Source organism: Puma concolor, chromosome E4, assembly GCF_028749965.1.
Source record: "Puma concolor isolate L17-30 chromosome E4, mPumCon1.1.hap2, whole genome shotgun sequence".
Taxonomy (NCBI): Eukaryota; Metazoa; Chordata; class Mammalia; order Carnivora; family Felidae; genus Puma; species Puma concolor.
The window spans coordinates 29,209,234-29,232,759 of NC_141683.1; the positions used below are offsets into that span (position 1 = coordinate 29,209,234).

The window sequence follows — 23,526 nt, forward strand, 5'->3', positions numbered from 1 at the left end:
ACTTTAAGCTTAAGAGCTACAGACTTAAAAACAAATCTCCAAAAAGATACACAAAAGGCCAACAAGCACGTTACCACTTGTCATTAAGAGTATGTAAATCAAAACAGGATATAATTTTTTAAAAAGGAAAATAAGTGACACCTGGGTGGATCAGTTGGTTAAGCAGCCGACTCTTGATTTTGGTTTAGGTCATGATTTCACCATTTCTGGGGTTCAAGCCCTGAATCAGGCTCTGCGCTGACAGTGCAAAGCCTGTTAGGGATTCTCTCTCTCTCTCTCCCTCTCTCTGCCCCTCTCTGCCCCTCCCCTGCTCAAGTGCACATGCTGTCTCTCAAAAAGTAAATGGATAAACTTTTTAAAAATTAAAAAATAAAGAAAAATAAATGTTGGCAAGGATGTGGAGAAATTGGAACCCTTGTGCATTGTTGGTGGGAACACAAAATGGTGTAGCTGCTGTGAAAAAGTTTGGTGGTTCCTCACAAAATTAAACCTAGAACTACCACATGCCCCAGTAATCCACTCCTAGGTATATATCCTAAAGAACTTTAAGCAGGGACTAACCCATGTTCATAGCAGCATTATTCACAGGAGTCAAAAGGTAGAAGCCACTCAAGTGTCCATCAATGGTGGAATAAATAAAATGTGGCATATACCTACAATGGAATATTAATCAGCCATCAAAAGAAATGAAATTTCGGTACATGCTACAACACAGACCTTTAAACACTATGCTAAATGAAATAAGATAAAGGATAAATGCTGTAGGATTCCACTTATAAGAGCTACCTGGTAGGCAAATTCAGAGACAGGAAGTAGAATTGTGGTTATCAGGGCCTAGGGGTGGGTTTGGGGAGGGGAAATGGGAAGTTATTGTTCAATGGATACAAAGTTTGTGTTGGTAATCATGAAAAAGCTTTGGATATACATAATTGTGATGATTACACCAATACTGCACTGTATTTAAATGCCCGTGAGCCCGTGAACTCTACACTTACAAGTGGTTAAACTGATACACAATATTTTATGTATATCTTACTAAACATAAAAAAGATCAAACTACAATTAGCAATTAAATGCTTACTATGCGTATGGCACTGGGCTAAAAGATAAATGTGTGTTCACTCCGTCCACACGGATTTGTTCCCCATTTCACACAGATGAACAGCCTCATGCCTTCTGTAAGGCCACATGTCATTTCCAATACAAGCAGTAAAATGGCCTATTCTGAAATGCTAACCCATTTTCCAGACCCAATCAGAGCCCAAAATATACCCTTTATGAAGACTGGCTTCAGGGGACTTGAGACACATTAAAATCAGCATATATTTTATTTTCAAGCACATAATAAACATTTTTCCAGTGCTACTATAGCCCCCATGGATTCTTTTCATACAGAATTGGAAGGAAGTTGTTTCTGGTGAGGTTGCTGATGATCAAAAATCAAGACACAGGAGCCTCAAAGGTAAAAAGAGTTTTACATCCGACATCCTCAAAACCAAGAAATAACATTTTCACTTTCAAAGTAGAGGATATTTTACCTCAGCCTTCAAAGCAGAAAGTATTTACTGTGAGATGATCCATGTTAACTCTGTGTAATTCTTCTCATACATCATTTGCTTCAAGTGACATGAGAGCCTCACTATAAAACATGCAATTTTCAATGTACTTTTCAATATTTGAAGTATTCGAGGATGGAAAGTAGAACTCTACGTCTTAAAAGAGCGAGCAAGTTCCAGCAGTTTTTTTATTATTTGACTGACAAAACACACAAAACCAGGCAGAGAGGTCCCCAAGGAAATGATGGTCATGCTTCATTGTTGTTTGCCCTTTGGTCCTTCATCTTCTAAGCATTTGTTATATTTTCTTTTAAAGATATTAGACATTTATTTTATCACAAATGCAATCCAAGTGTGAATAAATAAATGTATTATCTTTTCACATCTGCCCCCACCCCCCCCCATGTTCCTTTAAATAGAAAAAAGAGCTAAGTGTCTCTTCAAAGCCTATTTGGCCATAGCTGTCCCACTTATGGTTTTAAAAGCAGACCGTAACTTATCTTCTGAAATTCCTTCTTGAACTACAGCTCATTCTGGTAAAGAAATCCTGGGAAATAAGTCCTATTGATATTGTCGATAGTCTCCAAAAGGTGAGGATGATAACTGGGCTGAAGGCAACTGAGAGGGGTCTTCAGCAAACTGAGGACCTGCGATTAAGAAAGAAAAGAATCTTAAAAACCACCTGAATATTACACAATTAAAAAGAACAAGTGTTTGTAGACAGTAAATCGCTCAACTCAATAAAAATAAGGTGCTACCTTAGAGCGGTCATCTGAATTTCTGCTGCCTAATTCTCATGAGAGTGCCTCCAAATTTGGTATAACATGACAGACTGGCTTCCCTTATGTTCCAGAATGAACAGCTCCCAACTGCTATGCCAGGAAAGTCAGATGGATTAATTATAGCAAGAAGTGAATTCAAGTTTTTTTTTTTAGTGTTTATTTATTTTTGAGAGAGACAGAGCGTGAGTGGGGGAGGGGCAGAGAGAGAGGGAGACACAGAATCCGAAGCAGGCTCCAGGCTCTGAATTGCCAGCACAGAGCCCAATGTGGGGCTCAAATCCACGGACTGCGAGATCATGACCTGAGCCTAAGTTGGATGCTCAACCAACTGAGCTACCCAGGCGCCCCAAAAGGTAAATTCAAGTTTTTACAGCAATTGCTGTAACAAGCTGCTATAAAGATTGGAAGAATTTCACACCTCTTGACATACTTTGCAGTAGCTATTTAAAATTATTTTCACTAATTTAAGTATCTTCGTCATGTTTTAAGAGAACTCAGTGATCCAATTTATATACCCAATGAAATAGAGAATGAGTTCTGGAATGGGAAGACATTCCCTAGCTTGTTGTAGATCAAAGTTTTGTAATATTTTATTTCTGAGAGAGAAAGAGAGAGAGCAAGGGAGAGGCAGAGACAGAGGGAGATACAGAATCCGAAGCAGGCTCCAGGCTCTGTCAGCACAGAGCCCAACGCAGAGCTTGAATCTGCAAACCAAGATATCATGACCTGAGCCGAAGTCATACAATTAGTCGACCGAGCCACCCAAGTGCTCCAGGTCTTGTAATATTTTAGTTTTCAAAGGATGGGAGGGGACCTATGAACTAAGAAAAAAATGTGGTTCTTAAAAATAAAAAAAAAAAGACTTTTATGGGAATAATTACAATTATTTTTTTCAGGGAAACTGAGACCAAAAAATAACTACAAAGAAGAGAGAAAGAGGGCAGTGGTAAAATTCCCTGAAGCTTTTCAATGCTTCAATCCAATGATATATATTTATTTTTCACTGTAAAGGCATTCTCTGTTCATTTCAGAGAACTAGAGAAGATATTGGGTGAAACAGGTAAACCAAAGGTAACCATTATTAGAGTTTTATCTAATTTTGGTCACTGTTTTAAAAACTTGTTCATGTAAGTTAATTGGAAAAATATGCTTAACTCTTCCTTCAGAGATTCCTCTCCCCAACACAGCTTTTCAGAAACACATCTCCTGTCTCAAGTAAAATGCACTTCTTTTGAAGATCTCTTCTGAGGAAAAAAGCCTGAAGCAAAGTAACCAAGATTAATTCCTATAAGACAATGTAACATGGGGCACTTGGCTGGCTCAGTCGGTAGAGTATGTGATTCGTGATCTCGGGGTCATGAATTCAAGCCCCGTGTTGGGTGAAGAACCTACTTTAAAAAAAAAAAAAAGGCAGTGTAACTAATGTTTTTGTTATATCAGTCTCTGAATTTCTGAAAAAATGAAAATTTTCTGATGTTTTATGTGAAGCCTTTCACACTAACGTAGGTAAAAACAAACTACGAAGCAAAATTAGAAAGTGCTTATCCTAACAGAGTACTAACTCAGAAGTAATGATGAAAAACCAGAAACAGAAGGTGACAGGATCCAGGAGGTCCCCAGATCATCCTTGGCATCTACGGAGCAGTGTGCTTGACACTTGTGCCAAAAAGACACTGAATCTCTTGCTAGGCGCCTGAGGGAAATCAAATCAAACTGGGAGCTATGATCTATTCCTAACTCTATGCTGAATCTTTTCCAAGCTCCAAAAATAATTTTCAACATGTGTTGCTCTTCTGCATATTTCCTTCCCCAAATGCCAGGTCAAATTTTTCCGACTAAAATCCTCACAATTATCTCTCTGCTTCCTTCCAATGTCAAGGAATATTGCCCCTTTACAGACAAAGGGAATGCTGGCCCTTTACAGATAAATGAAGTTTTCTGCAGTTGTAAGAAAGTGCACAATTTAACAGCTAAGCAGATATTCCGTGACCGTGTAACGATCACTTAACCCATAATTTAACTTTTCCCCATACACCATGTAAGAACAATTAGCAACAAATTATTTTACCAACTTTTCAAAAAAAATTTCCCTGCCAACCCTCAAGTGGCCCTCCCAAACACAGCCACTTTCTACCACTATATTTCATTCTCTTCACAGCAAGCAACACAATCAAATCTCATTTATCTGTTAATGTGTTAGTGTGTCTTCTCCCTCCAGAATATAAGTCCTTGTTCATCACTACATCCCAGCATCTAGAACAGGGCATGGCACATACACATACAGTAAGAGGTTGTCGACTATCATTATTGTTAATACATCTGCAAGGACATTTCTTCAAGCATAAAACGACTTGGCAATTTCTTAGAATAAGCACACGAACACTGACAAAAACTGAGAACTGTAAGAAAAATCAACAGCAAACCATCTCAGTAAAGCATTTTGGTGACTGTGGTTAAACACAATAACTATATCCACATCTACCTTTTCAAATGGAACCAGGGCCTAGTATCGTAATCTTCGTGAACCATGGCAAATGTAGAAATCACAAACTAACACATTTTAGCAGACAAGATAGGTTCTCTCTCAACATCAGGAGACCATTCCAGTGTTTGAGCTATGGTAGTAAGCAGAAAGAAGACTCACCATTGGGAAACTGTGCAGAGGCAAATCTTGTCAATAAGATACCAGCTCCTTCAATTAAAGCTAGGAGAATGCCACCCATCGCGGCTGACCCAACCATGGCCACTGGTCCATCTGAATATTAATAACAAAGAGATTGCTTTAATAGAAATTAATAACAGAGATTGTTATTAATAGAGATTAATAACAAAGATTGTTATTAATAGAGATTAATAACAAAGATTGTTATTAATAGAGATTAATAACAAAGAGATTGCTTTAATGGAAATCTACTTTAATATAAGATATAGTAAAGGAAAGAGCTGTCCAAATGGCTACATGCTACCCTCCCTCCCCACCTTTTTTCTCGCTAAGACCAAATGTCAACAAACTAAGGCCCACAGGTCAAATCCAGCTCACTGCCTGTTTATATAAAGTTGTATTGGTACAGTCATGCTCATTCATTTACATATAGTCTATGGTCGCTTTCATGTTACAATCACAGAGCTGAGTATCTGTTGACAAAGACCTAAAATATTTACCAACCGGCCCTTTACAGAAAAAGTCTGCTGATCCCTGGCCTAAACAACTAACCCCCCATAAATTCTGAGTTGCTTTCTGTTCCAAAGATCCAAAGACGGTTCTAAACTCATTATTCCTAACAATGCTATATGGCAGGTATGATTATTAACTCTAGAGTCCCGATGAGGAAACTATGGCACAAAAAGTTTAGCAAACTGCCTAGTCACACAGTAGTAAATGGCAGAATTGGAACTTGAAATGCTCTTAACCACTGTATAGGTCAGAACTCCACACTCTCTCATTCTCAAATATTCCAAATAAATAGATATTCCTATTCCCAACCCCCCTCCCCATGTCACCATCTACATTCATGCTATTCTAAACTACTCGATGCTTGGTTTTATGTATTACCAATGTCATTAAATTAAGATAGATAAGGTTTTCCAAAAAGTCTTGCTTCTACTAGTGTGTCTATAATGATTGGTTACTTTTTCCCCCCCTTTTTAATAATGATTGCTTACTTCTTGCTGCCAGTATGGCTCCTGTTAAGGCACCACTTGTGATGGAGTTCCAGGGATCTTCTTTTCCTCTGACTTGAACCATACTGCAGTCAATCATGGAAAATAAACCACCCCAAACTGCAAAACTACCTATTTTATTAAAAAACAAACAAACAAACAAAAATTTCATTTTTCATCTTATATTTAAAATATTACAGCCAAAAATAACTTTAACAATACTATATTCTTAAAACTCTCACACTCTAAACTAATACATGCAAACACAAGTTTGGATAAGCACTGAACAAAACGCAGAATACTTATCTTTTTAATAAAGCTTGGGTTGTATTTTATCTGCTGGAAAATTAGCAATGGCCCAAAGCCTAAAAGAAATAAGCAGGCCTAGAAGAGTCAGGCTAAACACATTCAAATCTCTCTGTATCTCTGTTCAAAAGGCAATAAACACAACAAAGCCACACTGTTTCTTCCTTTTTTTATTTTTATACCTCTACATTACCTCTATTTTTTTCTTTCATTAAGTGTCACTGAGCATATATACACTCTATGAAATCGCCAATGGGGATACTAAAGAAATCCAGCTGTCCTGGAATGTATTATAGGTGTAAGCCAATACATGCTAAAGTGGCTCATGACTGATACAAATAGTTAGAATTGTGGAACATCAAGGGGAGAGAAATTATCTTTCCCCTCTCCTTCTATTCCTCAACCATGATCAAGTTACTTCGCACTTAAACTCTCCTAAACTCAATAACCATTTTGTCAAATAGAAAACAAACACCCACACATACACATACACACACAAAATGTAGAAAGACAACACTAAAATTTTAACTGTCGGCATCTCAGGGTGACATAGCACATGACTTAGTTTCTTTGTGCTTGCTTTACTATCCAAATCTTCTAAAATGAGCACACATGACTTATACGTATTAAGAGTTGTTATATTTATCATGATTAAAGAAGAAAAACTGCCCCAAAGAGCTCTAGTCACTTTATTCTTTATCCTCTGAAATCTCAAAGTAGTAGGGGTGTGTTAGTAAGGGCAATACACTGGGTTCCATCAAATGTCAGACCCAAATCATCACCAAAATCCTTTCCCAGTTTTCACATTATCTATCCACTAAATCTAGTAGATACAACCAGTTGAAGCATAGCATAAGCTCTCATTCTGGGTCCAATACTAGATATCATATACTATATAAAAATAAACTAGTTCTGTTTTCTAACTCAGTAATTCTATGCCCTGGGAGAGATCTGATGCCTAGGTATATTAGAACTGCTTCACTAAATTCCTCAAACAAGGCTCTCCCACTCCCTCAAAAGAGTGTGAAACTTGCCCATCCTCCAAGAATAACTGCCAGAGTAAGCTATGGTTACTGATGAGAATGGAGACATGGAGTCCAAGCAGGGCAAGGAGAATGTCCGCACAGATGGGTGGCCAAGGGTGAGAAGGCTGTCTGAACAGAGGGGTGGCCCAGTGTGAAGAGCCAGAGCCAAAGCAGTGTAAGGAAGGGTCCTCAAGGAAGGACAGCCAGGCATGGAGTTGAGTGTATCCTTGTGGAAGGGTGGCCTGATGTGGGGTGCCACAGCCCAAGCAGGACAAGGAGGGAGGTATTCATATAAAAAGAGAGAAGGTAAGAATAAATCCGGTGCAGCTGGATTGGAATTGAAGTATAAGTGTCATCTCATGACTTTCAACATGTATGTACAGATATAAATTTGGGTTTGTATATTTATATCATGGTTAGTGTGTATTCACATATACACACATACATCCCCAAGCTCTATTATAAAGAGGGCCTGGGAACAGCAACACCCCAATAGCGATGATACACTTTGTGTCCAGATTTTGGCTTCTAAATACCAGTCTCAATTAAACAGAGCCAGAGCTGTGTGGAGAAATGGCTGACTTCATGGATAGAGCAGGGTAAGTATACGATGAACCTGGAGTATCTTATTCCAAAATGCAAAAGATGCTTTAAGAATAATAGGGATGTGTTAAAAGTCCCCCATGAAATTTCCCCTATGAAAATATAAGACTCTTCAGGATACAATTGTGATTTTCCATGTTGCCTGTCCCTTGGATTTTGACTGGAAAAGCTCAGCAAATGCTCACTGAATTAAATTGAAAATGTTATCCCAGTATTAAAAAAAAAATTTTTTTTAATGTTTATTCATTTTTGAGAAAGAGACAGAGCGCGAGTGGGGGAGGGGCAGAGAGAGAGAGAGAGAGAGAGAGAGAGAGAGAGAGAGAGGGAGGGAGAGGGAGAGGGAGAGGGAGACACAGAATCTGAAGCAGGCTCCAGTCTTTGAGCTATCAGCACAGAGTCCAATGTGGGGCTTGAACTCACAAACCCTGAGATCATGACCTGAGCCCGAGTCAGTGGCTTAACTGACTGAGCAACCTAGGCACCCCTCATCCCAGTATTGTTAATTTAAAAAAAAAAATTTTTTTTTTTAATGTTTACTTATTTTGAGAGACAGACACAGAGTGTGAGAGGGAGTGGGGCAGAGAGAGAGGGATACACAGAATTGGAAGCAGGCTCCAGGCTCCGAGCTATCAGCATAGAGCCCGACGCGGGGCTCGAACTCACAAACCGCGAGATCATGACCTGAGCTGAAGTCGGCCACTTAATGGACTGAGCCACCCAGGCACCCCTTAATTTTTTTTTTTTTTAATTTTTTTTTCAACATTTATTTATTTTTTGTGACAGAGAGAGACAGAGCATGAACGGGGGAGGGGCAGAGAGAGAGGGAGACACAGAATCGGAAACAGGCTCCAGGCTCTGAGCCATCAGCCCAGAGCCCGACGTGGGGCTCGAACTCACGGACCGCGAGATCGTGACCTGGCTGAAGTCGGACGCTTAACCGACTGCGCCACCCAGGCGCCCCCTTAATTTTTTTTTTAACCATTTATTCATTTTTGAGAGACAGAGCACGAGCAGGGGAGGGGCAGAGAGAGAGGGATACACAGAATTGGAAGCAGGCTCCAGGCTCTGAGCTATCAGCACAGAGCCCGACGCGGGGCTCGAACTCACAAACCGCGAGATCATGACCTGAGCTGAAGTCGGCCACTTAATGGACTGAGCCACCCAGGCACCCCTTAATTTTTTTTTTAACCATTTATTCATTTTTGAGAGACAGAGCACAAGCAGGGGAGGGGCAGAGAGAGAGGAAGACACAGAATCCGAAGCAGACTCTAGGTTCTGAGCTGTCAACACAGAGCCTGACATGGGGCCGGAACCTACAAACTGTGAGATCATCATGATCTGAGCCAAAGTCAGATGCTTAACCAACTGAGCCACCCAGGCACCCCTCATGCCAGTATTTTTTAAAAAGCAAGGCACCATAAAGATTTTTCAATAGCTTTCTTAAAAAACCAATCCCAAGGATTGAAATAAACAATCCCAATTCACTCATACCACAACTTACTCTTCCTCTATTTCACCCTGATTGTTTAATTTTAGAACACTTTTATTTTTTTTATTTTTATTTTTTTTTCAACCTTTATTTATTTTTGGGACAGAGAGAGACAGAGCATGAACGGGGGAGGGGCAGAGAGAGAGGGAGACACAGAATCGGAAACAGGCTCCAGGCTCTGAGCCATCAGCCCAGAGCCCGATGCGGGGTTCGAACTCACGGACCGCGAGATCGTGACCTGGCTGAAGTCGGACGCTTAACCGACTGCGCCACCCAGGCGCCCCTAGAACACTTTTAAAGTCACAGAAAAGTTGTGAAGATATAGAGTTCCCATATATCCCACATCCAGTTTCCCCAATTTTTTTATTATTATTTATTTATTTAACGTTTATTCATTTTTGAGACAGAAAGACACAAAGCATGAACGGGGGAGGGTCAGAGAGAGGGAGACACAGAATCTGAAACAGGCTCCAGGCTCTGAGCTGTCAGCACAGAGCCCGACGTGGGGCTCGAACTCACAGACTGAGAGATCATGACCTGAGCCAAAGTCGGCCACTTAACCGACTGGGCCACCCAGGCGCCCCTATTTTTTTTTTTTTAAGAGAGAGAGAGCGCTAGTGAGGGAGAGGGGCAGAGGGGCAGAGGGGGAGAGGGGGGGAGGGGGGAGGGGAGCGGGGGGGAGAGGGGGAGAGAGAGGACTATTTCTTCTGATGCACAAAATTACTAAGGAATGACTAAAAGAGAGAGAGAGAGAGAGGGAGAGAGAGAGAGAGAGAGAGGGAGGGAGAGAGAGAGGGAGGGGGAGAGAGAGAGGGGGAGAGAGAGAGGGAGAGAGGGAGGGTGGGAGAGAGGGGGAGAGAGGGGGAGAGAGGGGGAGAGAGAGAGAGAGAGAGAGAGAGAGAGAGAGAGAGAGAGAGAATTTTAAGCAGTCTTGAGCCTGACACAGAGCTTGATCCCACGACCCTGGGATCATGACCTGAGCCAAAATCAAGAGTTGGACACTCAACCGACTGAGCCACCCAGGCCCCCCAGTTTCCCTAACTTCTAACATCTTACATCCCCATGGTGCATTTGCACAATTAATGACCCAATATCAATATATTATTAAAGTCCACACTTAATTCAGATTTCTTTAGTTTCTATGTCTTTTTTCTGTTCCAGGATACCAAATTACATTTAATGGTCATGTCTCTTTAAGCTCCTCTTGGCTGTAACATTACCTGATTGTTTTTTCATTCACTGAAAAAGCATAATATGACAGAAGCAGCTCTTAAAACATATATAAAAACCTATATGACTTCTGCATATACTGGGAATTCAGGATCTGGTGTGTGCTTTAATACAACTTATCATTCTTGAACAACATGGTAACCATTAAAGGAAAGGAAAATGAGTAACTATTTACCTTCCAGAGGATATAATTATTTCATAGGAAAGAAAAAGATATACCATCACTTCAGCTCTCAGAGCTTTGATTCCCTCATCTGGAAAATGGGGATAATAATACTGACCTCATGTTATTGTGATGATTAAAATAATGCTGGGGAACCCTTAGCAGAGTGCTTGGCACACAGCAAGCACTCCATAAGTGGCAGCTCTTAGCTAGTCTTCCAAAGAAAAATTTGCTAAAAACAAAGACAGGACTATTTCTTCTGATGCACAAAATTACTAAGGAATGACTAAAAGTATTTAATTTTTTTCATGTGTTCTATATGGTCTCTCCAAACCAACTGTATCTTCGTATATGAATATAGTCTCTAAGTTTTTTTTTATCTCTCTTCTCCCAACTTCTGAATAACCAAGTTTAAAAAGCGTAATGAATTCTTTTCAAATTTTGCAATGACCTCTGTGCAACATCCAAAGCTGAACCTTGGAGAGAAGCCTGATCAGCATCATCAGTTTGTCTCTCACGAAACCTCAATCCTTCAGATCACTTTCTCTTCAGTTTTATATTACCCCACAAGCTATCACTCTTGACACTCACAAACCGAAGCTTTAAACACACTGTCTTCCTTTTAGGTAAGAAGAAAAAAACAAAACCAAAATACCACTGAGCATTTGAAGGACAGAGACAAAATTTTCAAATGAATGGATACAGCAATTCCAGTTAACTTTCTGAATAAATCATAAATCAAGAAGAACTTATAGTAATTTCTAACAAGCTGTTACACTGAACGAAACTAACTGGTATAAGCTAAAAACGAAGAAAAAAACCAGAGCTGCGTCTTTAAATGAACAAGGAAAGCTAGTATGAAGTACAAATGGAAAAATTCTGCTTACCTCCCAACTGTGGAGCCCTGGTTTTAATAGCTGTCAAACTCCCTCGTAGTCTGTGGTTTACTCCCTATAAAGAAGCAACCAAAAATACATTAGAAATACATTTCCAACCCACTGATAGGGCCACCGGCGATATTAGCGAACCCAGATTTCAAATGATAAAATAAGACCATTCACCCACTTACCACTGGAGAATTGCGAAAACCTTTGATTGCTTGAAAGATACCACCACCTATGGTACCCATCGTAAAGGCCCCACCACAATCATCCACAATTCGCCAAGGGCTAAGAATGGGAAAAAAAAACAAAAATAAAAAGATGACTGTATTTCTCATTCAGAAACCATAAAACTTTCTTTGCTAACATACCAAGGGATACAACAGATTCCAATACAGGGCTTACTTCAACCAATAAAATAAACATGTAGACAAAGATAAAGGATTCTGAACATATTGGTATCTATTCAGCTCCAAGCCATAAGGAATGGAACTGGCTTTAACTCCCTAGTGTTAACAGCACTTAATTTTCACTTAATAATTACTGCATCTAAGTTGGGCGCTGTGCAAAAGTGAATGAGCAAATATTTAGGAAATTACATTATAATCAATGTTGATCCAATCTCCCAGGGACCAAAGTAAGCTCTCCAGCTGCAGTAAAATTTAAAGTTGAGACCCCCCCAAAATGAAGATTCAATAGGGGCAGAGGGAGACAAATTTAAACATTTTTTATTTTTTTTTAATTTTTTTTTTTCAACGTTTATTTATTTTTGGGACAGAGAGAGACAGAGCATGAATGGGGGAGGGGCAGAGAGAGAGGGAGACACAGAATCAGAAACAGGCTCCAGGCTCTGAGCCATCAGCCCAGAGCCCGACGCGGGGCTCGAACTCACGGACCGCGAGATCGTGACCTGGCTGAAGTCGGACGCTTAACCGACTGCGCCACCCAGGCGCCCCTAAACATTTTTTAAAGTATGAAATTCTTTTCGGGTTTACTGAGTCCCAGTTAGCACCTGGAACTTTACTTTGTATCAGGTCCATTTACACACTGGAATACTCTAATCTCCAATAATTAGAGATTAAATTTGTAAACTTAGCTTCCAAATGTAGCAACCTAACTTATACAACACAATGAAATCTGAATAATGTCATCAGTAGAACAAGAACTACTATTCTAGGAATTTGGCTTATAAAAAAGTCTGTGAATGAGTAAATTCATTATATATTTTTTAAGTTTATTTATTTATCCTGTGAGAGAGACAAAATCCCAAGCAGGCTCCACAGTGTCGGTGCGGAGCCCGACACGGGGCTCAAACCAACAAATCACAAGATCATGACCTGAGCTGAAATCAAGAGTTGGACGCTTATCGGACTGAGCCACCCAGGTGCCCCTCACGTGGCACATGTTCCAATTGTCACAAGCAGGATGCTTGGGGGCCTTGCTACCCAAGGTTTGTTTTTGTGATCCTAAAAGCAAATTCAGCAACACCTGGAGTTTGTTAGACCTGCAGGCTCTCAACACTGTACCCAGTATCTACTGATTCAGTCTATGGTTCAACACAATGCCAAGGTGATCTGATTTCACTTTTTTTTAAAAAAAATTTTTTTAACGTTTATTCGTTTGTGAGACAGAGAGAGACAGAGCATGAACAGGGGAGGGTCAGAGAGAGAGGGAGACACAGAATCTGGAACAGGCTTCAGGCTCTGAGCAGTCAGCACAGAGCCCGACGCGGGGCTCGAACCCACATACCGCGAGATCGTGACCTGAGCCGAAGTCGGACGCCCAACCGAATGAGCCACCCAGGCGCCCCAATCTGATTTCACTTTAACAGTTTAAGCAGTGCTTTGAAACTAAAAAGGACTGAGAAAATTTCTTTAGAATGGTAGAAACACTAAGAGGAAGTACAGAGAAAAGATAAAGGAGAATGAATCAGTGGCTCCCTCTGAGTGGTGGGCCAGTAACTTTAAAAGATTTAGTCCAGGGGCGCCTGGATGGCCCAGCTGGTTGAGCATCTGACTTTGGCTCAGGTCATGATCTCACGGTTCATGGGTTCTGTGCTGACACATGGGAGCCTGCTTCAGATTCTGTGTGTGTCTCCCTCTGTCTCTGGCCCTCCCCGCTCATGTTCGTTCTCTCTCTCAAAAATAAATAAAAATTAAAAAAAAAAAGATCTAGTCCAAATGATTTTATTAGTTGAGGATTAAAATAATCAGTAAAGAACAGCAGGATTCAGATCAGAGAGCAGAGTATTTCAAGAGAGGATGTCCAAAACAAAGGCAAGATGGAAATGGTTTCTGGCTAAATCTGGCTAAATTCTGGCTAAATCAAAATGTTCCTGCAGAGAAGTGACAGGCTATACAAAAGGAAGATTGAAGCTAGACTCTAAAAGAATACAAATACTAGGGGTGCCTGGGTGGCTCAGCTGATTAAGCATTGGACTTTGGATTTTGGCTCAGGTCATGATCTCATGGTTCTTGAGTTTGAGCCCCGACTAGCTCCACACTCACAGCACAGAACCAGTTTAGGATTCTCTATGTCCCTTCTCCCAACCCACCCTGTTGCTCGCTCGCTCTCTCTCTCTCTCTCTCAAAAATAAACTTTTTAAAAAATGATAAAAGAATGTAAATACAAATACAGGGAACAAGTAACAACACAATTAAGTTTTCATTTGTTAAGTATTAACTATGTTGTAGGTGACTTCAATGCAAATAAGACCTATGATTTTCAAAAAAGTTAGGTTATTTTCCTGTAGAATCTCTAATCTTAACTTTGAAGAAAAAGTACTCCTGTCTCCTCTTCATTTTACAGGTGAACAGAGTCTCAGACAGAGATTAAGTAAATTTCCCAATGTCATATACGTAACTAGTACAATTTAAATACAAAAATCTAGAACTTCAAAACTCTAAATCGTTTCCATTATATCATACAGACTATGGGTTTTTGAAACGACACCTATGATAAAAGAAGTACTTAGGATGATTAAGTCCATATGATGTATTAAAGTGGGCTGGAGGTAAGGAGAGCAATTAGGAAGGTATTGTAAAAGGCATAAGGATGCCGGTAAGATCGTGACAACAGGAATGGAAAGGCAGATTATGAAAGAATTCAGACTGCTTATGGTATGCCTGTTTGGAGGCTGGGTGGTGTGGAGGGAGGAAAAAGATGCTTATAGTTTGAGGGTGAATGACTTGAGAAAATGCTCTTATCAAACAGGGCAGTACAGAAGATCAGAGTAACTTTTCTTTAATGTTTATTTATTTTTGAGAGAGAGACAGAGCACGGACACGGGAGGGGCAGAGAGAGAAGACGACACAGAATCTGAAACAGGCTCCAGGCTCTGAGCTGTCATCAGAGGCGGACGCAGGGCTTAAACTCGTGAACTGCAAGATCATGACCTGAGTCAAAGTAGGATGCTTAACTGACTGAGCTATCTAGGTGCCCCAGATCAAAGTAGTTTTCACTACAAAACTAACCAGACAACTGACTCTATTGCTTCAGGACATATGTACTCAGAGAAAACAAAGGGACCACCTAATTGATTAGATAAAAATTCATTGTAACATCTTTAACTCAACAAAGTTAAAAAATATATCCAACAGCTGCTGATAACAGCAGTCTACAATGTGCTGAATTCGGCACATGTAAGCATGACTTAGGAAGAAGGATAATTACGTTTGGTAATTTTAAATTTTTTTGAGTTTACTTATTTATTTTGAGAGGGTGAGAGCGTGCAGGAGGGGCAGAAAGAGAGAGCGAGAGAGAGCGAGAGAGAGCGGGAGAGAGGGGGAGAGAGGGGGAGAGAGGGAGGGAGGGAGGGAGAATCCCACACAGGCTCCACAATGTCAGCCTGAGCGGGACACCGGGCTCAATCTCACCAACTGAAAGACCATGACCTGAGCCTAAGTCAAGAGTCAGACGCTTAACCAGCTGAGGCACCCAGGCGCCCCTTGGTAATTTTAAAGAGCCAGGAGGTACTGAAACATCTGCCCTGTATCCTAGTTGAGGGATTAAAAAAAAAAAAAAAGAAAAGGTACAAAGCTGGTAACATGGCTACTGCTGGCAAGATAATAATATAAAGTCCTGGGCACCTTCACAAATTGAGGACACCTTGCCTTTTGCTCTCACACAATTAAACAGTTGATTAACCCAAATAACCAAGATTTGATTTCTCACTTAAGAACCACCCCCTCCCCCAAGCCTTAAAGTTAGGCAACCTGAGACTTCTTACAGCAATTCTGCCGTTTTATGTGCCTGACTTACTCATGCTTTTACTCTTTTGAACCTATAAAGTGGTGAGCACAGAGACCTCATTCAAATACTGAATGAATACGTGAGTTTCTGTTCATGGCTTCTTAAAGAACACATGCTACTATCTCTATTTTCCAGATAATTCTTGTCCCCCTTGTCTACCAAGGGAGAATTCCAAGCACGAATACGAGGCCCTTGCCTAGAGGAGTTTATCCAGACCCTTTGGGTAAAATCTCTGTTCCACACATTTGAAATCCTTAGCCCTGCGGACACATCCCCCGATACAAATAATGCCTCCAGAATGGCACTCCCTCAGAGCCCTACTGTCCCTTCTTCAACACAGGAACTGATCAAAGCGTGGCACGGGGACGCGTCCAAGGTCACCTCAGCGTACAGGGGGGATTATTACTAACCCCGCACAAGGCGACCGCGTCCTGGGCTGGGAGCAGGTTCCGAGGCTCCCACTAGCCCAAGTCTGGACCTCCTCATCCAACGCAAGGTCACCAGAGTGCCAGGTTGGAGGCGGCGAGGCTGTCACATGCCGCCCAGGGAGCACAGGACTGAGAAGCCGACTGGCTGCTCAAGACGGTGCTGTCTACGGTGAACAAACCCACGCCGACAACCCTGCGACTGAGGCCGGCCTGCACCTCAGGGGACTGGGCAGGGGAGAACGAGGACCGTGAGCAGAGGGGCAGGACTAAAAGCAAGGACAGTGGTAAAGCTCACCAAGGCTCTCTCGCGTACTCCTCCATCTTGACTCCACCGGCGCGAGTGATGCCGGGCAAGCTGGGCGGAGCCTGACCCTAGCGGCGGAAGTGATCGCGAGAGCAGGGCGTTAAAGTCTATGTGGATTGGTTCACCGTTTCCTCCCGCAACCAATGGGAGCCTGGACTTCAGGGGCAGCGTGAGGGCGGGGCAGCGGCGCGACGCGGCAGAGCTGGCCCTGCCCGGGTCCCCGAAAGCTGCTAGTCTTGGTTACGTAGACTGGCAGCAACCCAGTGGCGAGGAGTTCGAGTTACCTGGTCATTGAAGGTTCCGAGGACTGAGCTGACCTGGCATTATTCCTTTAGGGTTCACCAAACTTCCTAAAAATATGTTTCTTTTTTCCTTTTTTTTTTTTTGTACTTTGGTTGCCAACTTGGGAATCAATGCTGGCTAATTCGCCATGGTGTGTGAAGCTTTTACAAACTACACGTAGCAGGAGCAGGATTCGGGCAGAGAGTGTCACAGTCCCTTATAGTCACAGTGCTTGGAATGTGATAGATGTTCGATAAATGTTTTTGAAATGAACTTATCTGGGCCATCGTGAACTCTCCGACCGATTTGGGGCCCTCGATTTGAAGGGATAACGACAACAGAGCCTCTTCCGGGCCACCTTCCAAAAGATCACCAGAAGATGAGGGGTGTTTAGCCCAGAAAAGAGGAGCCCAAAAGCATGGGGACCCATCGACCTCTTTTAGCTTACAGTTAACAAAACCTCAGTCATAGGATGTCTGTTAAAGGAGCTCTTCTCCATTCCCGACTTTTTTTGGAATGTGTGACTGTAATTAAGAACCTTTAAATCTAATTGTGCAGACTGAAGAGAGAAGGTAGGAGATGGACAACAAGAGGAAGACAGAGAGCAAGAATTTAACATTTAGTCAGTACCTCAGACCTGATGGGTATGAATATTTCAGTAACTAAAGATGTGCATTCTCATGGGGCAAAGATTTTTTTTTTCCCCTGATCTCACCAAGACCCAAGTGAAATATTCCTTAGTTCTAGTTACCTCCCTTTGTTCTTATTACATATTCCTTATGCAGTCTTCTGAGTGTTATTTGGTTTCTGAATAGATTTTCCTTTAAGAGAGAATCCCCTGGCCTGTGCTCACAACTGTTCTCGTCCACTTGATAGTTATATTGGTTTATGCATCTGCCTCTTGTGAGCTGGGTTCTTTTGAATCAAATCAATCAGCAGGAATGGTGATGATACTGAGTATGTGAGTTTACAGGCCGAGGGCCAGACTTGAGGCTGTGGTTACCCAGCTCACTTCATTCCAACAGTCCCTACCCGAAAGTCCCTTACTGTTCTGGGAGGCACCGCTCGGATGGACAGCGTGTGTTGTCAGACTTCTCACTCTTTTCTTTCTTTTCACTTCAACAGATAACAGGGTGTAAGAGGACAGTTTTGGCTGGGCAAGGCCTTGGACTTAGCCTTGGCTAGAGGGGGAAGATGTCACCCCTCCCTCAAAAATACCCATTTCCATCTGAGTGAAGAAACGTCCTGGAAGAGAACTAGGTATCCTAATCTCCTCCTAGTGAGTCCGAAAGAAGTCTGAAGACCTGCCGTGGCCCTCACTGAAAGGATGGCCAAAGACATTGAGGAATGATAGAAGAAAGGAATGGGGGTCCTTGAGAGCAGAGTCACAGTAAAGGTGAGGGGCGTTTGAGCTGGTGATCCGACACAGCAGGGTGTACTGGTGACAGTGCTCTGGGCCCCGCCAGAGACTGCTGCTGAAACCCCTGTGATCCAGGTCCTCTGGGTATTGCTTTGGGGAAAACAGCTCCGTGTATGAACTAAAAGAACTGTGACTCAGGGGCCTGTTTTGCCGTGAGATTTCCCCACAAGGGGCAAGGAAGGGGAGACCAAGGTGAGGAACAAGGTGAAGAAAGGGAGATCATCCCTCGTGCCTCAGGGAGCCACCTGGATAGGTGAGCCCTATCAAGTAGCCACGTCTGGCAGTGACACGGCTCTGAGGTAATTATCCACCCCTGCCACCTCCCACAATTCGCTTTTATTCATCTTCCACTCTTGTACAATTAGACCATTCTTGGGGGGAGGGGTCACTGAGAGAGCTAAGATTGGGGAAAGATGAGCATTGAATAGATATCAAGGGTGCATAGGCAATGCTGAACCAAGAGAGAAACTAGAGGGATGATAACCCCAGTCAACTATAAGACCCTTACTCGGTGCTCAGGATTGTCCTTAGTGTTAGGATTAGGGTAGAGCGAGTACATAAAATATTGATATGGTTGCTACTCTCAGGGTCCTCAAAATGTACGTGGGAAGAAAGAACACACTCTTGAGAAATAGCTGGGTCAAAATGATAAAATGCCAAAATGGGTGACATAGAATATGGTAAGTGCTAGAGGAAGTGAGAGGAGAGAGGGAGCCCTGGAGGCCTGAAGGTGATCACAAAATGTGCTTGACAATCTGGCACGTAAGCTACAGCCTGAAGTATGGTCAGAGCTTGATCAGTGGAGAGGAGAAAGCCAGGCAGAGGGAATGACAGCAACAAAGGTGTGGGCAGGAAGGAACATGGTGGTGTCACTGGATGGGTTGCTGGTCCCATGGAGTAGAGAGACTAAGGCAGGGGGCACCTGGGTGGTTCAGTCGGTTAAACGGCCAACCTTGGCTCAGGTCATGATCTCATGGTTCGTGAGTTCAAGCTCTGCATTGGGCTCTCTGCTGTCAGCAAAGAGCCTGCTTCAGATCCTCTGTATCTCTCTCTACCCTCCTCCCCTGCTCATGCTTTTCTCTCTCTCTCTCTCTCTCTCTCTCTCTCTCTCTCTCTCAAAAATAAACATTAAAAAAAAGACTAAAGCAGCAAGAGCAAAGCTATATCAAATGATAAAGTTCTAGGGTAGTAGACGTGGACAATGACTTGAGAAGCAAGACTGGAGAAGTAAGCTGTGTCAGGAGATGGTTATCTATATAGAAACTCTCATGTGTGTCCACATCCAAGTATTAAGAACTAAATTCTTTCAGGATGCCAGGGTGGCTCAGTCGGTTAAGCGTCCGACTTTGGCTCAGGTCATGATCTCACTGCTCGTGGATTTGAGCCCCACATCGGCCTCTGTGCTGACAGCTCAGAGCCTGCAGTCTGCTTCAGATTCTGTGTCTTCTCTCTCTGAGGCCCCTTCCCCACTTACGCTCTCTCTCTCTCTCTCTCTCTCTCAAAAATTAATAAACATTAAAAATTTTTTTTTAAAAAAGAACTAAATTCTTCCAGATTCTCTTTTCATGTTTGTAGAAGCCAATGTCCTTAGAAAGTTAGAGACAGGACTTTCTCTGGAGCAGATTTAATTATGGGAAAGTAAAGGCAGAGATGTCTCCCTTCCCTCCTTGGACCAGATTTGTTTCCCTTCCAGGGTAAAAAAAAAAAAAAAAAAAAAAAAGACTTATTAAAGTTTTATCTCCTGGGGCACCTGGGTGGTCAATTGGTTGAGTGTCTGACTTTGGCTCAGGTCAGGATCTCGAGGTTCGTGAGTTCAGGCCCTGCGACGGGCTCTGTGCTGACACCTCAGAGCCTGGGGCCTACTTCAGATTCTGTGCCTTCCTTTTTCTCTGCCCCTCTCCCACTCACGCTCTGTCTCTCTCTCTCTCTCTCTCTCTCTTTCTCAGAAATCAATAAACATTGAAAAAAATGTTTAAGTTTTATCTCCTTTATTAATATAGCTAAAGGAGTTCATTCTAGAAGGATACAATGAGGTCATAGGGTAAGCAGCAGGCCTGAAATAGCTTCTGTGGGGAGTGCACAAGAGAATAAACCACAAATGAGTAAAGGAACCAAGAATGCTTGTTTCCACACAGACCCAACTTATGGAGGAAGGGGGATGGACATTTTCAGACTCTTCCCGTCCCGGCCACTCAGTACCTTCAAGGTTCCTGGACCTACATAGGTCGAGCTCCACTGAGCCAGAGGCTGTGGGAGTCCTAAAGAGTTTGGTCTGCCCAGGGGAGACAGCCCATGTCTCCAAACCCCCTAGCCTTGCCTGATCCAGTCACTGGGAAACTCAAATCGGCATGGACAAGTGAGGCTTGCACCACAGCTGACTCTCGGGTTTGGGGTTGCTGTCTGTGACTGGCTCCTCTTTGGTGGGCAGAGAGGTTTTAGTCAGGGTGAGGGTGGGGGAGGCAGTCTTCTTCCCTTTCTGCCCCTTTTGCTCCCCCTTGCTCTCCTTCCAGGAAGACATTAGTCTGGCCTGTGCGGTCTCAGAGCTCCCCTCTACCCACTACCACTCACCTCAGGAGTGCCGGGACAGGCCAGTGGCCTGCTTCTAGAGACAAAATCTGCTGCTTTAGAGAAACTTCCAGCTTCCCCCCACCAGAGAAGAGAACCAACGTGATTATATATTGACTCACAATATATTGAGTGCGGACAATGTGTCTGATGCTATGTTATGCCCTTGGAGTACATTATCTTCTAAAAAAAAATTTTTTTTTATTTTATATTTGAGAGAGAGAGAGAGATGGAGACAGAATCCGAAGCAGGCTCCAGGCTGTCAGCACAGAGTCCAACGTAGGGTTCAAACCTACGAGCAGTGAGATCATGACCTGAGCCGAAGTCAGATGCCCAACCAACTGAGCCACCCAGGTGCCCCATGCGTTATCTTATTTAATCTATTTAATAATTCCATAACCCTCTGCAGTAGCTACTTTTTTTTCTTTAGGTGGGTACTTTTAATGTCCTCATTTTCCATCTAAGGCTGAGAGAGGTTAAAAACTTACTCAAGGTCACACATCTTAGATCTGAGCCCAGGTCATTTGACTCCAGAGCCTGTGGTCTTATCTGCTATACTATACTGCCTGTCACTGTATGTTCCTGAAAATGTGACTTTAGTGGGGTCATCCAGTCTAGTTAAAGAACCACCCTAAGCATTAGTTAAATTGGTTCTGGTTCCCTATTCCCACCACCACCACATATTTGGCTAGAGCTTGAGGTCTCTCTTTCTTCCTTTCTCTCCCCCTGGTTCCAGCATAACAGCAAATGTTTCTCTGGGGAGTAGGCTGTGTCAGAATCCCATGACACTCAAGGTGTGTTTGTTTCAGGTGGAAGTGGATTCTGAGCTTGGATAATTCTTGCCCCCTACAGAGTAAGTGGGCAGCGGTCCTTCACTGCAGGCGCTGGAGGAGACTGGACTCCTGGGCTCTGGGTTCCCAAGTCTTCCAGATCCCTCTGTGATACTTTTCAAGGGAAGCTTTTCAGAGTCTGTGAGCCCACAGTCCCTGGGACTCTAGGGAGCAAAAAATCTCAGACTGGATCATATCAGAAGAGCCAGCTGTTTGGAATTGTGGGACCCGAGGCAGAGAAGGTGCAGGGGTTTATGTGCAGAAACTTTGGTTAGGAGGCCAGGAGTCCTGACTTAAATTTTGGAAGCTGTGGATCTATTTTTTGAGTGTGTTCCTCAAGCAGAGACCACTGGACCCAGAGGGAAGGTCACCGAAACCAGATGGTACAAAGGCTACCCCTGGGGCTGAAGGTGGTTTTTGATTCAGGCCCTGGCTGCTCTTTGGGAGAAGTGAACATTATTGGCCAAAAGCCTAAGAAAGAAGAATCGTTGGAGGCTGGAAAGAGAGCTGCTTTTAGTGGACTGGGGCCTGGGAGACTAGAAGTTGGCCAAGGTGGCTCCAGAGCCAGGGATCCCAGAAGACGATGCCTCTTCCAGAAAGCCCCTGCTGGGCAAGAGTGAGAGTGAAGACTGAGTGACCCAAGGCGAGACAGGAGTAGGGGTGGGTTGGGCTAGGGACTCGCTGGCAGGTGCAGGAAGTATGGAAAGCCCACCTCAGGCTAGCTCAAGTCCTTTGTTATGCCCTCTGGGATGCCCCCGACTCCTCCCTGCTAAATTGCTGCAGCTTCTGTTGGGCTCTTAACAATTGCTTCCACCTGTCTTGCTTCACTTTGCCTTACAGTATAATTGGTTTTTGCCCTATAAATCATACATTTTAAAGAGAATAACCATGTTGTAATTATTTTTGTATCTCTTACCCTGTAGTGCCTGACATGCTATCTATACATAGCAGTATCTGAATAATGCTTGAATGAATGAATGAATGGGGACCAGATGAGAAGGGGTGTGTGTGTGTGTGTGTGTGTGTGTGCGCGCATGCGCGCGCGCGTTTGTGCGCGTGTGCACACACGCACGCACTCTGAGAGTGGTTACTGCTGAGGAAAGAAAGAAAAAGATAAGAGAAGAGGTGGGATGGGGAGAAAAGAACCCAGGAAGCAAGTAAATAAATAATTGTAAATGACTATGTAACAGTTGTAATAACTGCTCATGATTACTATGCATTTACTATATATCAATATAGCACCTGTTCTATGTGTATGTTTGGATCCGATGTTCGCAACAGTCTTACAATGTTGTCCTTATTTTACAGATGATGAAGCTGACCCTCAGTCACTTGACCAGTAAGTAGCAACTCCAGGACCTAACATGCATGGTCCTTTGGCCGGGAGAGCCCAAGCTTGATCGATGAAGCCATCCTGCTCTGCGGCCTCCCCTGTGGCGTTTCCTTATGGCCCCTGTACTTCTCTTTTGAGGCATTTTGTAGGCTTTTAATTGTTTAATGAATTACTTGAAATTATTTCCTTATTAATTCTCTTCACTGATAGAAAGTAAGCTATAAGAAGGCAGGGCCCACACTGAGTTTCTTTTTTATTTTCTTTCTTCTTCTTCTTCTTCTTTTTTTTTTTTTTAAGTTAGGCTCCACACCCAACATGGGCCTTGAACTCACAACCCTGAGACCAAGAGTCAGATGCTCCACCCACTGAGCCAGACAGGCGCCCCTGATTTTCTATCCTTAGTTACATGCCTTGCCCT

At 42.9% G+C, this 23,526-nt stretch overlaps 1 protein-coding gene across 1 annotated transcript; it reads right to left on the reverse strand.

Annotated features, from left to right (window-relative positions):
* Positions 1 to 1,309: 1,309 nt before the first annotated feature.
* TIMM17A (translocase of inner mitochondrial membrane 17A) lies at positions 1,310 to 16,768 on the reverse strand. Its single transcript, XM_025921090.2, has 6 exons — positions 16,670 to 16,768; positions 11,884 to 11,983; positions 11,702 to 11,765; positions 6,002 to 6,130; positions 4,983 to 5,093; positions 1,310 to 2,203 (listed from the first exon to the last, which is right to left on the reverse strand). The coding sequence occupies exons 1-6, from the start codon at positions 16,693 to 16,695 to the stop codon at positions 2,118 to 2,120; spliced, it is 516 nt and encodes a 171-aa protein (XP_025776875.1). The 5' UTR covers positions 16,696 to 16,768; the 3' UTR covers positions 1,310 to 2,117.
* Between the last annotated feature and the right edge of the window lie 6,758 nt (positions 16,769 to 23,526).